General features: G+C 46.3%; 1 protein-coding gene across 6 annotated transcripts in view; it reads left to right on the top strand.

Moving 5' to 3' along the window:
* The window catches only part of LOC112809211 (LON peptidase N-terminal domain and RING finger protein 3-like), a 38,141-nt gene extending 29,884 nt beyond the window's left edge, over positions 1-8,257 (top strand). For 4 of the 6 annotated variants that reach the window (XM_073879223.1, XM_073879222.1, XM_025852611.2 and 1 more), the window contains one exon: positions 2,564-8,257. In XM_073879223.1, the coding sequence (XP_073735324.1) occupies positions 2,564-2,719 (156 nt within the window). In that variant the 3' untranslated portion in view covers positions 2,720-8,257. Of the gene's footprint in view, positions 1-1,143 lie in introns of all 6 variants that reach the window. The other 2 variants (XR_003204525.2, XM_025852609.2) reach the window with 2 other exon arrangements.
* The last annotated feature ends 7,134 nt before the right edge of the window (positions 8,258-15,391 follow it).

Below are 15,391 nucleotides of genomic sequence, written 5' to 3'. Positions count from 1 at the left end.
AGCTTAAGAGAAGGGTATCCTGGGAGCTGAGACCAAAGCTTTCCATTTCTGGGGAACTTCATAACCCTCTCCCCCATTGCTGCAGGAGCTAGGAGATGGGACCCAGCTACCTTACAGGATTCCAACTGCAAGACCCCAGAATCTTGTCACACCTGGGTCCCTCCCTGCTTAGCCTTGTAGGTCTAGACCCTTGTCATTGTTCTCATCAGGGGTGAGCAGTTCCTGAGCAAATAGACCGAATCTTTAAATTTACCCTTGGCTGAATTATACTAGAAAGCAGTTCATTAGGTTCTACTGGATCAGTCTGTTTCCTGGGGGGACAGGTCCCCTTGAGAGATCAAGCTGCAGATCAGAAGCTCTTCAGGAAAGTGGAGATAAGTTTCACCAAGCTTTGCCTGCCTGGTATAAACCAGACAATACTCTCTCTCTAGGACAAGGCTGGAGACAACCTAGTCAAATACTTGCCCCCGATCACCTCTCCTCCATTCTGAGCTGGCTCCCCTACCTCATCACCTCCCTGACTTCTTTGATTCTTTACTTTCACTCATTCCTGACTCTGTCACAATAGTAAAACAGAATATGCATGTTCTGATTTCCCTGCCAGGAGACTGGTCCTTACCACTCCAGCTGTGTGACCTTGGGTAAATCACTTCTCCTTTCTCAACCTTTCTCCCAGCTCTGCAATGAGGGAGGTGGATAAGGAGGTCTCCAAAGTCCCTGCTTCTTCTTGCATCTGGGGTTGTAAAACACCAGTCTGTTCCCTAATGGGCTGAAATGTGTCACTTTCTCCAGACCACAAAGGTGGCTCTTTCCCTCCATGCAAAGGCATCGTGAATGTTGAAGGGAGAATGGCCAGTCAGTGCTTCCCAGTGACCCAGCTCCTGGCTCTGGGCCACTGTGACTCAGGACTACATCAGAGCTCTGAGCAAGCTCATGATCAAGTGTAATGTTCCCCTTCACCTTCTGGAAAGCATTCTCCCTCAGTCAGGCAGAAGGTAGCAATCAGCAATGATACAGCATCTTCCACAAGAGAAAACACAGATGCCACAGAATGATTCATAAGGGCTCGATGACACAGAAAGCTGAAATCTTGGGTTCATTTCCTTTCTTATTAGAACTGTTATCATGTTGCTTTGGCGGCAGCAGCAGCAACAACAACAACAACAACAAAAAAAAAATCATCCAGTTTGATCCAGTCAGGGCTGCAGCCCCAGTGGTCCCATTAATAAGAATGTTCTAAGCCTCGGGAGGAGATTTCTCAGAAACAGCCGCAAGTATTAACATCAGCTTAAATATCTTTGTTAATGGCCCTGGGAAAGAAAGTTTAGAATGTGTCAATTTCATATTCAGAACTAAAAATAGGAGGGAGAGCCTGTTACAGCTCACAGTGAGGGACAAAAAAGAATTCAAATGAAGCTATCAGGCACAGAGAAGCCAAGAAGGCAGCAGGGTTTGAGGAGAATCAGGCGAACCAATTTGGAGGCAAATAGTCCCACATGTAGGTGGTCTGACCAGAATGGGGTTCTGTATAGTCCTAAACCAATCTTCTGAAAGTTGTGAGCCGAGAGCTCATTTCAGGCTTTGTAGGAAATAAGTCGCCAGTGTCTAAAACGTGTGCCTGAGAAGCTGCTCACAAACAGAATTTCGGTGAAGGAGTCATGTGGGACGGGAAAGGTCTTTATTAAAAAGGAAACCTGGGGACCAAATACATTTCTAATGTGAATGTGTTCTCTAATTGGAATTTTTGCCAAGTGGGATTGCTGTGCTTTGGGGCTGTGGATCATAGGCTTCGGTTTCCGAGGAGAAGCTCGCTGTGGCCATATGTACCTGGCATATGTGGACTATATTGCCTTCAACCAGAAGCAGAGAAATAAAGGGAGTTAAGAGACATGCCGAGCCCAAGGGATCATGGGAATTGAATGCCCACATGTGGTATGTGTCAGTCCAAAGAACCTAAACAGAATCTTCGAAATGGAACAGACTGAGTAGCGGATATTCTAGCTCACAGAATCACACTGGCTAGCAGGTATAGGGTATCTGTTAGGATATTGATTGGTTTGCTTTGACAACTGCTAAAAATAACTGTAGCTTGAACCACATTATTAGAGGGCTAAGGCAGCTCTGTTCCATGAGATCATTCAGGGATCCAGTCTCCTTCCTCACAAAGCTCTACCATCCTTAGAATGTTGCCCCGTCTTCCTGATAGAAGAAGGCTGATCATCACCATGTTCACGCTCTAGCTGGGGAGAAGAGAGCAAGAGTAAGGCAGAGGGCACACGCCCTGTTCCTGGCGCATGACCCAGAAGTTACACGTAGAACTTCCCTTTATATCTCCTTAGCCAGAACTCTGTCTTGTGGACTCCCCTTGCTGCAATGCAGCCTGTTTTCTGGGTGGCTACATGCCCGGCTCAGATAAGGGGAAGTAGACCTGGGGGTAATTAGCAGCGTCTGCCGTACACAGAAGCAGCTCCACCTGGGACGTTTACCTTGTGGCTTGGGAAACCTGCAGCCTGATCTCCCTTCTGTGGGAATAGGATGAACCCATTGTGTTTCTCTGTTGTAGGTTAACCCAAATGGTCCAGCCTGGTGCTGGTGGACGTTAGCGGTTCTTCCACTGGAAAGCCGAGCTCAGCTCCCATTCCTTGCAATGAGGTCCTTAAAGGACAGACTGAACGGTATTCGGAGAGTGCTGGCCTTTATATCCCGAAACCAAAACTAGTGAGAGGGGGTTGCCGAAGAGGAGCCGCCACCCTCCCCACCGCCCCTGGGGGAGTCATCTTGTAAATATATCTAATTGCAATAACATCTTAACAGAAGGAAGTATCAAACAGGCCTTTCCCTGCTGTTGATCACAGAGAGAAAATGTGTAGAAAGACCAAAAGCATGGGACCTGTTTGAAACTTTCTGTCTTAAGATGCTTCTTGACATGCTGCACAACTACATGCTCAGCAGAGGTGTTTAAAAGCCCAGAAGAAAAAAATTAATTTGATTTCGACATAAACTTTCCTGAAAGTTTAAAGTGGTTTTGCTTTAATTTTCTTTCTTGCATAGTTAAGTGTGTGGTTGAAATGTGAAGCACAGATGCTAATAATGTTGCTGCGTTATTTCACTGACTTGAGTTCTCATTCCAAATGGTTCAGGTTTTATACAGTATTGTGTAAAATAATGTTCATCCTACATTCTGTTTTAATAATTTATTTTTTTTGCACTACTGTATCCTTTTTTTCTACATGTATGTTTGTAACTATTTAAGTGTATGTTACTGAAATGCCAGTTGCTTTATTTATTAACGTGGTTTACCATGTACCTAGGGGGAAGTAACAGTACTAGAAATGTGCCATTTTTGCTTTAATCACACTTTACTATGTTTCTCGAACCAGCTCTCGAACCATGTTCATATCTACCCCATTGGATGCTTAAAGGAAGTTCAGAGTCACGCTGAGACTGCTGATCTTCACAGGTTCCATTTGGCTTTCAGTCTGAATTCAACAATATAAGATACGCAAGGGATTTGGCATACATTATGGAATAAGCCAGGGTAAGGTAAAATACTCCATTTTCTATGTGTTATACAGAGCAGGGCTGAAGGAATGATTTTCCTTCAATGAAGAAATGAATCAGAGGGGCGTCTTTTGGTACAATCTGTTATAGGCATTTATCTTAACAATCTAATTACAAGTGTATATCGTTTCTCCCCAGTGCAGTTAAGAGTGGGATTTTGAGGCAGGATGATTTTTAACCCTTCAGAGGGAATGGTTTTCAGTTTGACATATCATAGCCTCCATACCCCACCTCTTCTCAGGGTTCTGAAGATCACGACCTGGCTAGCATGTGTGGAAACGTGTCAAGAAGGGCTGTTTGTTATTAAAAGTGCAAAGAAGCCAGTAGAAAAAGTAGAACACTTAAAGAAAAAAAACAGACAAACTGTCTTTTTGGTTTGTAAATCTCTTTAAAGGAAACAATGAATCCATGATTTTATCTAAGCACTGCCTTCCCTCCCAAATGCCATAGGTCAAAGATTTCAATATAGGGGAAGAATAGTGGGTAAGAAGGGAAGAGGGAGCTCCTGTTTAGCCTGCTTAGTACTAAGCTAGTGTGATTATTTTAGTGCCAGGAGGACCTGAAAAATGCTGTGAGGATGGGGTGTCACAATGACGGGGTGAAGAGATTAGGATAGGCAAGAAGTGAGTCCTGCCATTCGCACCGTCGTGCACATCACCCCCCACATGATGCTGGACGGACGCAGTGCGGCCCATCCACCCCGTCCAGGAGAGGTTAGTGCCTCAAGTAACCAACCTGACTTCTCCCATCACCACCTCTGTCCAGAAACAGAGAAGGGGGAATGAGATGGTCCAGGCAACAGAAAAGAGATTCACATAAGCAGAAACCAAATGATCTTTTCTTTTTTTTTTTTTCTTTAAGATTTTATTTATTTATTTGACAGAGAGAGAGACAGCGGGAGCAGGAACACAAGCAGGGGGAGTGGGAGAGGGAGAAGCAGGCTTCCCGCCGAGCAGGGAGCCCGATGCGGGACTCGATCCCAGGACCCTGGGACCATGACCTGAGCTGAAGGCAGACGCTTAACCAACTGAGCCACCCAGGCGCCCCCCGATCTTTTCTGCACTTGGCTAAATGGATGCTATTTTGTCAGAGCATTATGTTACCAGGCTTGATGTTTGCAGCCAGACTAGGCTAGTGAAGAATGGAAGTATAGGCATGGTTATTGCCCAAGCAAATTCTGCAAGGCTCAGGGAGCAGGAAATTAAAGGCTCCCCCTCCCACTTGGTGCCCAACCATGAGGTCGTAGCACAGTCCTAGTAAAATATTTTCCTGTCATCTAGTGTAAGTGCAGCAAAGAAATTGTCATAAGCATCTCCTCTTGGTAGATGTTTTTGTTTTATGATTTAACTCTTTCTGGGCCCCAGGCTCCTCATCTCGCAAATGGTAGTGATCAGTGCCACATATAGGGTTGCTATGAACGTTATATAAGGTAGTATATATGTAAATCACTTAGCAGAGTGCCTAGCACCTAGGAGACGTTCGAAAAATAATAGTTTTGATTAGGTTATTCATAGTTACAGAATATCATCAGGGGCCCACATTTGCATAAAACGCTTTACACACAGTACCCATATCTACCCCTTTAAATGTAGTTGGGGGGATCCACACCACTGATTTTCGGACCATAACTTGACGCTTTACGGTTAATTCCTTTTGGAGCCAAGTCTGTTTGGGAAAATGAAAAGACTAGAAAACAAATGAGGGTCAGAGACAAGGGAGACTTCTGGGCCAGTACATTTTTCCGTATTTCAATAGGACTAAAAAGTAGTGCTCTTTGGAGGTCTGAAATTTCTGATACAATGGAAGCCTTAAGTTCTAGCTCCATTAGAATAACCAGCTCATCTTGTTCTTCAAAAAGTATTAAAAACCTTGGCCATGCCAGAGTGAACAAGTTTTACAATCTGACTTTTGTGCTTATTAGTTCACGGGATTTCTTTTTGCTGCCGCAACAGAAATCTTTTGCGAACCTACTGTGTGCCAGGCACTGAGCCAGGCGATTCCAGGTTCATTCCATGAACATACATGAGTCCGTGGAATCGCTTATTTTCCACATCACACCCTGTGAGATCAGTTACCATCCCCATGTTATAGATGAGAAGGCTGAGGTCCTGCAGTGTTAGACATTTTGCCCAGGCGACACAGCCAGTTAATAGCCAAGCTTGATTTTGAACCCGTTACTTTGCAGATTTTTAACATTTTAAACAGTTTATGTTACACATCATTTTATTAGATAGGCATGGCAACCGAGTCACAAAAATGAGCCCCAGAAGCTCACAATTCAAATGGCAGTGGAGGGTTAAGTAAAATTCAGTTACCTCACACATCTTCACTTAATCTAGGTAGAAAGGGAAGTTTGATTTTTTCAAAGTGAAATTCTACATTACAGAATATTTCATGTTGATAAATGAGTATCTAACTCCAGCAAACATAGATCTTGGCTGGGCAGAATTGCATCGTACTCTCAGTAGCCTAAATACACATTTGGGTTGTTTTCTTTTGTTTCAGCAGTGGTTGGAGGCAAGATGCAAGGCTGATAAAGCCTTGGCTTTCTTTGGGATGTACTTGAATGGGGTAGTCATTTGAACATGACCATTTTCACCACTTATAAATTGATTTTGCTGCCAAGCTTGAGTATGAAGAATGTACAGAGAAAAGACGTAAGGCTAAATCTAGGCCAGAAGTATAAGACTTCCCCCTTGGTAGATTGTGCCATTTATTTGGTTAATTTTCTTATTATAACCTAGATTATACCTAGATTATTTTCTCTGTGTGTGTGTGTATATGTGTGTATATATGTATATATGTGTGCATATATATATATATATATATATATATATTAGGTACCAAGCAGATATTATGCCTTTCTGCTTTGTACTGTACTACTGCTGCTAGCTAATAACCAGCAAAATGTAGAAAATGAGAAATGATAAACTAATTTTCTATAGGCAACTTGGAGAAAAGTGTGCCTGCCCCTGACTTAATGGGGCAGAGAACTGACTATTTCGAGAATTTGCCTTTTCTGAAGGCTGACTGCTTCTAGCCCCATGGCGTTTCCAGCTCTGCCTGTGGGGCTGGCCTGGGCTCAGATAATCCCCTGTGACTGGCCGTCAGAGCAGTGGAGCTCCTGAGGCTGGTTCACAGCACCCAGAGGTCTCTTAACTGTCAACAGATGGCATGCTGTTGATGGACCAGAATCCGTCGGGGACTGTGTCCCCCCCTGCCAACTCCCATTTCCAAGTTGGGAACTTCATTCGAGGACTCAGTTCTTGAGTTCCCAACATGTTGACTTTGCATCCATTTCTGTTTATCGAGGCAAAATCATAGCAGAGGTGTATAATAAAGATGCAAATGGAAGGCAGCCCAAATAATGGAAAAAGACAGATTTTTCAGCCCATCTGGGGCTTGAGGAATGAGGTTTTGATTTAGGATTGAAAGCAGTTCTGAAAAGCAGCCAGCTGCATGGGCTACAGTTTGTGGCCCTTTCTGAGTGCAGAGAGGAAAAAATGAAAAGGAGTCATGTAAAATGTATGCATTCAGTTCCTCTTAGACGGATAGCTCCCACTGTTCAACTGTTTAATAATCTGGGTGGTGCACATCCAGAGGTGAAATGAAGTTGTTTTCACTTACAAATGGTTATTTTTCAATGTGCTAAGTTAACCTTGAGAGAGAAGTGCCTCTAATCTCTGTTCCTGGTGTCCTTTTAAAGCTTTTGCTTCATGACTGTAGCAGTTAAAAATTTGTCGCAGCAAATGTGATTAACAGAAGTTTACAAAGCAATGCTGTAGCTTGTGTCATATTAAAAATTGCCTAACGTTTATCTATTGTCAAAGCAACAACAATAAACAACAAAATAAAAGGAGAGCAAATAGGTCAATGTGGCATCATAGGCTTATCTTAGATAAACTAGTTCCATCATTTCAGGCAGTCCTCAGTCATGCCAGGATTAAAATATCAAGCAGGCCACTCAGACAGTGGCAAATGTGTCCGTGTGTTTGTGAGTCCAGTTGTTTGTTCAGCAGCCATTTTACTTTCGCACTGTAATAAACTTAAAGGGGAATTAAGATAATGCTCCCCCCCTCCCCCGTTGCTATTCAACTACCTCTATATGCTTGGTTTCTCTTTAGGGGTTTCTTTCTTCCAAATCTGTAAAAAATGCTGTTTCAGCTCATCTATGTTGTAATAACAATGTGATTGATATAGACAGTTGCTGTGAAAGCTGTTCATTCTTTAACAGTGTTTCCTATCGTCTCACTTTATATCTAACAAAGCTCTACCCATAACCCTAGGGTGAGAATTACCTAAATAAGTTATCATTTTGTTGGAAGCTGAATAGAATGGAAAGCTATTGGACCATCTATTTTGTTCTTGTTCCTGTTGCTTATAATACATTTGACCAGAAGATCTTTCAAGGAAGTAGACCTGCACTCAGACAGTAAGCTGTCATGTATCTGACAGTGAGGCCGGCGTGAGCTAGTTAATGTGACTGATGTGTTCTGAAAACCTGGCCATAAATCGTTTTTTTAAAAATGCATAAATTGTTTTTTTAAAAAAATCTTGTTATTTAAAGACTTACGTTGAAGTGTTTTGCCAATAATCCACCCCTAGTTTGTAAATCCGTTCATATGTTGGGTTTGCTTAAAGCAGAATACACTACCTACTGTTTTCTTTGCCAATATAAAATGTTTGTGAAAAGCAAGTTACATGTTTTTATTTGCGTCAAAACGTTTCTCCACAATAGGCTAAAGCTAAGGCCCACAGTGCGAACCTTTGGACAGGAAAACTGGTAAAACTGAGCTGGAACAGTGAGCAATACTGACTGAGCTGAGTCCAGCAAGAGCGATTCAGCAACATCTCCTTTTCAGCACCAGTTCTAAGTCTGCTGCCATCGACGACCTTACACAAGTTCTGTCTTGCCCCTGGAAAACAAAATACAAGTGGAGTGGGACAAATTAAAATGATAGCAAATCCCACTTGGCTTGACCTTTGTGTAACAGGGTCTTTTGGGTAATTGAGAAAGATGAGAGCTCCTGACCAAGTAGATCCCAGAGGAAACGCTTGGCTCTGCTGGACTTCTGTGCCCAGTCCACCACTCTCTGGTGGTCAGGAGATGGAGTACACCCCGGCCAAAGGCACAGTCTTCCCTCCCAGGCAGTCTGGCCCAGAATGCCTGCCTAACTCTCTCTGGAGAACTGCTCTGGGTCATCCAAAAAGAAGGTCTTGTTTGCAATTGCCCTCCAGGCCTTGAGCAAAGCCAAAGCCAACAGTTTCTGCTTCCTCTCCTCTGGGATCCACTCTGGCTCCGCTCCTGTGAGTTCTCTATAGAGGGCCAAAGATGCCTCCCTGGAAGGAACTCCCCCAGGCGCCAAATGAGATCAGAGCAAGAGAAGGAAAGAACAAATGCCCTAGACCCACAGCCTACCAGATACTTCCACTTTCCCTTCCTCTCTCCGATGATTTCATCACTCCCAGGAGGAGCTGAGGTGGGACGGGAAAGGGGCCCGTGTCAGTACTCCCAATGTTGGCTTCTTCCAAATAATGCAGTAATTTCCCAGCTGGCCTTGTCCACGTTCAGCCCAATGTGAAGGCATGCCCTGGTCAAGGCAGGAGAGTGCAGGCCCCGAGGAGCCCTGCCTCTGGATCTCTGAGCCCCCTTCTCCCACCCTTTCCGGTTTTCTGTGGCTGCCTTTCCCTTTCCAACCTATCCTGCCATTGCCCAGCCGTCCATGTTTACTGCCCACTTTGATACACATGTACTAGCAAATAGCATTGTTACGTTAGAAAGCCCCGAAAAACCCTTTCCTCCACTTACGGAAGTGCTGGCCCCAACCCTCCCTGCAGAGTGCTGCCTAGCTTCCAGGGAGGCCCTATTAGCCATTTCTGGATGCCACGAAGTGCAGCAAATTAAGTCCTGAAATAACCCACTCACCCGAAGTCCGGTTTTGCGCTAAACTTGCTGCTTGCATTTTAGAGATATGGGAATATTCAGCAGAGTCGGGGTGGGGCAGGGGAGATCACGGCCCCTTTGGCCCATCGAGATACCTGTCGCCACCCCCAGCGAACAGCTACATTCTCAGGGCCACGTGCTCCTCCCGCAAGGCCAAACGAGCTCTTTCACAAGGGGACCAGGGGTGACGGCGGACATTGCCCACACGTGGCGTCAGGCCCTTCTGCTTGGGCTGTCCACGGGGATGAGTTCACTTGGACATGGTTAACCGGGACAACTGGAGTGGCTCCTGAAGTCTGAACGACGGAAGTCTCCTCCTCCTGGGCACAACTTCATGTCTTCTCTTCTCACATTACTGGGTTTGGTCTTCCAGCCCGATCGGGGACGCCGTTTATGCCCAAACCCAAACTGCAGTCGTGTGTTCCGGAAACAGAGGAGTCCTGTTCTTATACCCTGAGGCATCCCCGGGCCCAGCGAATGTCCATTGAATGGTCACTGCATGCCGGGCTCTTTTCTAGGGTTTTTGGTTTTGTTTTTGTTTTTGTTTTTTTAAGCATTTAGCTTCTCATTCGATCCCCACGTTAATCTACAAAGTAGATCTCTATCCCCAGGTGAGTGAAGTGTGGCACAGGGTGGTTATGTGACTTGCCTACGGTCCTACCAATGAAAACCCGGGGCGGTCTGATTCCAGAGCCCACACCCTTAAGGGCTACTATGAGTCACCCATCATGCAGTGGCACGGACCCGGGAGAGCGACTCAGCTTGCAGACACCCCATGGGGAACTTCCAGTAATGATGCCAGCAAGAGAGCCGCACCAGCAGTATTGAACGTGCACTACGTGCTGGGCACTGTGCGCAGCATGATCTGATTTAGTCCCGAGGCAGGTGCTATTGTTACTGCGGAGGACACTGTGGGGTCAGACAGCCTGGATTCTGAGCCCAGCCTCCCTGCTTCCTAGCTTCGTGGCCTTCCACAAGTTGCTTTCTCTCTGAGCCACAGGGAGGAGGGTGGCTGCCCTTGATTCCTGGGTTCTAACGTGTTCTTTCTAATTCTAGTCCCCCAAAGACTTGCCCCTTCCGTCTTTGGAGCCCTCCTCCATGAAGGCGTGTCTCCCTAGTGACTACAAACTCAGGGGTGGCCCCACCACCCCATTGTCAACATGGCTTGCCCAGCTAGCCCCTCCCCCTCTCCACACCCATGGCTGCTTGAATAGCCTTCTGCCACCGAAAGACAAATCGAGATTTGGAGATTCGAAAGGTAAAATGAATAAGAAAATTCAGATGCTACAAACCCCATAGTTCTAGAGTCATCCATCCCAGAGCCAGAAGAGGCCTTAAGAAATTATCTAGCTCAGTTTCCTGCTTCCGGCTGGTATTGTTCTCCATGAGGTCGCGGCCAAGGTAGAGCCTCCTATTTGGTGCACACTACACACTAGGGGGAGCTCCCAGCTGCCCCTCTGCGCCCCTCGAATGTTCCAATGGGGGGTGTCTTGGAGATGGAGCTTTCATTGGGAAGAACAAAGAATTTTGTAAAAGCAGCTACAGCCTATTTGGTAAGGCCCCTTTGGGGATTGTTGTTTCTCTCTGGTTCTCCCGCCCCGCCCCCCACTGCCTCACCTTTTCTCGGCAGATTGCGTCTCCATCCAAGGAGCTTGTCTTTCCCACAACCGGCTGCTTGGGAGAAACAAACTCTAGAGCCAGACTATGTAGGTTAGAATCTTGCCGCTGCCACTTTACTGCGTTTGCGATCCAGCAGGCGATTAATGGTTTCCTCATTTACATTTGTCCAAATATGGCCTTCCGGAGCAGGCCCTCAAAACATATTCGGTCTTGCTTTTCAAAGGACAGGTCATCAAAAGGCTTCGTATATCCTGACACCCCCCACCCCCCCGCAAATAGACATTTACTATCTTATTTAATAGGAAGACCAGAAGCAACAGACTTCAGGGTCAGTTCGTCGTAGGTCCGATGATCTCACCGAGTGCCTGGGCTGTCTCCATCTTTCCCCAATGTTCTTAAAGCCCCTGAAGGAAACAGCTTCACCAAGAAGGCTGTCCACCCAGTCCTTCCTGCCAGAGGCCAGATGCCCGAAGGGGAGGGTTTTGTTGGCCCTCAGCAAGACAGGACTGTAGGTCCACAGACAAGGAATCTTTACAGTGGAAAAGGGTGCTTTGAATTTTCCTTGGAGCAGGTTGTAACATCTTACTGGTTCCCTCATTAATTAATGAGTTAAATAAAATCTTTAACACGTGTTCAAAAAAGAAATGAAGTGGAAAAGGAGTCCTCTGGTACATCTACCTCAAAGTTCAGATGTGAGGGTGTTTGCCAGAGGCATTTCCACCTATAGGAACTGCCAGGAAAATGAGGGCTCAGCTACAGTGGCAATTTCTAGTTCAGGCTCTACACGGGCATCAATACCTCCACCTCATTCACTTATTAATGGAACAAATGTTTACTGGACACAGATGCTAGGCATTGGGCTACAGAGAGGAATACAACACCATCCGTGCCCTTGAGAGGCTCACAACCTAGGGAGGAAAACCAAGCATCGCCCAGAGCATCGTGGTGCCTCAGAGGAAAGGCCCCTAATCTCACTGGGGGAGGGCTTCAGGGAAGGCTTCCTGAAGGAGGTGGTGCGGGAGCTGAATCATGAAGGATAAGAAGTTTTCCAGATGAAAGAATGGAAAGGGGTTGAGGAACATTCCGGGCGGAAGAAACATGTGAAAGAATCTGGTGGTCTTACCAGAGAGAGGACTGGCCAGGCATATGGAATAGGAATACTGTGAGCAACTCAGCTTGGCAGAGCACAGGGCTGCCAGTATGACAGACAGGACCCAGCAGCCCCCTCAGGGCTTGGACTCGAGGAAGAGAGAGAGGAATTGGCAGGAATGAGAGCCAATGGTTACGATGTCAGAAACTTTACAAGCCAGTTGTTAAACACGGCCTTTATTTAAAAAAATAAGTTGTATAAACTTACAATTCAATAAATGACATCAAAACCAAAGTAACAAATGCTCAAAGCTTATCACGACCTAATTACTGTACTACTTTTTACTCTTATCTATGCTCTTGAAGTTATTTAGGTCCTACTGCATCCGTAGGGTGGAAATGCTACATAATGGCACCCCAATGAGCCGTTCTTTCCGAGTCCCTGTTCGGTGACAGGTCAGGTTGGTGGCTGAAATCAGCCAGGGTGGGAGTATCTACACCACGCTAGAAATTAGGGCTCCCCTCCCAGAGAGCTGTTTGCTACCTTTTTACCAGCATGCCCCCAGCTCTGGGTCTTTTTCCTTTCTCCCTCCCAGAGCTTACCTCCGATGCCAATAGCCGTTTTCAGGGAAAAGAGCAATCCTAAAAACTAATTCACGCGCAAACGCGAAGCGCCAGGAGTCTAGCTATCTGGTTTGGGCTCTGAGGTCCTCTGTGCTTTAGCAGAGATCTTCTGGAGATTTTTTTTGACCCGCCTTTTCAGAGGCTGTTGAAATGTACACGATACACCACAATCTCCTATGTTTCTGCTTCCGGTCATCCCCCCACACCCACCCCTTCACACCACAAGGCTGAAATTATCCCCCCCACCCCCCAGCTTAGGATTTCAGTGGAATTAAGCCACTGAATCCCATTCATCCCACGGAGGTCGTGACAAAATGGATTTACATTTTGTCCCCAGCCCAGGAGCTCCCAGCTAGAGAGGTTTCCTTCCTCCACCACCACATAAGGATTAATAATAATAAATAATAATAATAATCATAGTTGGCAGCAGCTAATATATATTGAGTGCTTACGATGTACCCTAACAGTCAGCAACAGCTCTATAAGGCAAATACTATTACCATCCTCATTTTATAGAAGAGCCAACTGAGAGGCTCAGAGAGGTTGAGGACCTCGCTGAGAGGCAGACAGCAATGGAGCGGTGGAGGGAGAGATGAATGAGGCAGCTGGTCTGCTTCCAGAGCTCTCATTTCTCCCCGTGGCTCCGCCTGGGCCCAGCCCCGGCTCTCACTGACCAGCCTGTTCCTTCTGCCTGGCCCCTGCGCCGTGGCACACATGGGGGCCCAGCCGGACGGCTGAACTTGAGCGGCGCGTGAGAAAATCGCAGAAGTTATGCAAGTCCCCAGTCACTGCCATTGTATGAGCCTTTCCAGTGTATTCAAACAAACAAGCTAATACAAACCTAGGATTTATGTAAAAATTTATCTGTACTGAGCTATATATGCCATACGCTCTGGAAATGGAACGCGAGCTTTAAGCTGAACGACGAACATTGGCTTCGTCCGGTCCTGTGGGTGAATCTCGGTGGATGTATGCAAGATAGCCTCCGTGGGGGTAAGGCCTTGCTCAAATGGCTGTCCCAGCTGCCATCTGTGTTGTGCTCCGACGTACGGCCTCTGGGGGCAGAGGGGCCCTCACATTCATCAGTGCCACGCGGTTACATGGCCCTGGCTCTCACCATCGCTTCCAGAGAAGGCGCACAAGCTTGATAGACCTTCCAGGCCAAAGCAATCTCGTCCGGACATTTTGGTCATCTGAGCGGGTGGTTGACCCTTATGTCATCGTTCTTTATACTGCCAAACCTCGGTGGTTGTCACCATGATTGTGTCACACAAACATGGAACATTCTGTATCTGTTCTCTAGAAAAAGACACATGCATACACATGCATGTGCACGCACACACACACACACACACACATACACACTATTTTAAATACACTGTGTATACAGTTTACAGACCTCTGAATCCATGAAGTCCATTCGTGTATTCTCTGTATAAGAACTTGCTACACACTGAAGTCCACTGTCTTTAACAGGAAGTTCTAAGCTACAATTGTTTGAGGCCTCCAAGGTAAACACGAGAGCCTGTCATATTCCAGGGACTCGGTGGTGGGTCTGCACATCAGGACAATATGCTAAATTTGGACTTGACCCAAACTCCCAACTTCCTCAGTTTGAGAAGTTCGAGGACTGCCCCCCACACCTCCCTCTGACTTAGTCTCCCTGGCACGCTGCCTGTGGGGCTACAGCGTAGAATTGTCTAGCAAACAAGCAATACAAATACTCATCAAATCTCTCTGGGGCCATTCTGTGTAAAGAGAAAATGCATCTAAGTTGTTCTGCCTTTGAGAATCAGCTACAAGCCATATACCCGGGCACACAGTTTTCGCCCCCCTGACAGGTCTCCGCCGTCCATCGTGCTCTATTTGCTCTCCAGCTTCTGACCTGGGCCCTTCTTGGAAATTGTCCTTCTCTGACTCTAGGGTGTAGACTACAGCCACGTGGATGTTTACTCCCTGTCTTTTTCTGGTAGTCTCTGTGCTGGCCTCCCCACACTTGAGCGCCCTCCCGTCTTGCAGCCATAGTCGTATTTCCACCCGTTTCCCTCCCTCGCTCCTTTAGCTCTGATTTTCTGGAGGCTTCTGTGACACTGTTCTGTTCTTCTGGTCTCAGCTCCCCTCTTCCCCCAGTAGCCTCTGAGCACTGCACGCCTGATTCTTCTCTGCCTGGCCCACCATCTCCCACAAACAGGCTGTGCCTTATTCTTCCAACGAGTTTCGTTATGGCTTTCCAACATATATTTGCATTGAGATTATGATTCCCATAGATTTCAGCTTTGCCAAAACCAAACCAAACCCGCGATGGAGACCACACTTAGCGGGGCGAGCACTGCACGATGTATAGAATTGTCCAATCACCATATTGTACACCTGAAACTGATACGACATCGTGTGTCAGCTCTACTTCAAGAATAAATTTTTTTTTAAAAACCCAGAACTCAGGAGGCCACGGTGACACATTTTTTAAGTCTAGTCTGACTCTCCTCTCCCCCTTTTGGCTTCCACCATTCAAAAGCCCTCCATTGCCAGGGGTGGCAGGTTGCCTCTTCCGAC

The sequence above is a fragment of the Callorhinus ursinus genome, unplaced genomic scaffold, assembly GCF_003265705.2.
Source record: "Callorhinus ursinus isolate GAN/ISIS: 27379988/994484 unplaced genomic scaffold, GSC_fseal_2.0 scaffold33, whole genome shotgun sequence".
Classification (NCBI taxonomy): Eukaryota; Metazoa; Chordata; class Mammalia; order Carnivora; family Otariidae; genus Callorhinus; species Callorhinus ursinus.
This window is presented reverse-complemented; position numbering and strand designations above follow the sequence as displayed.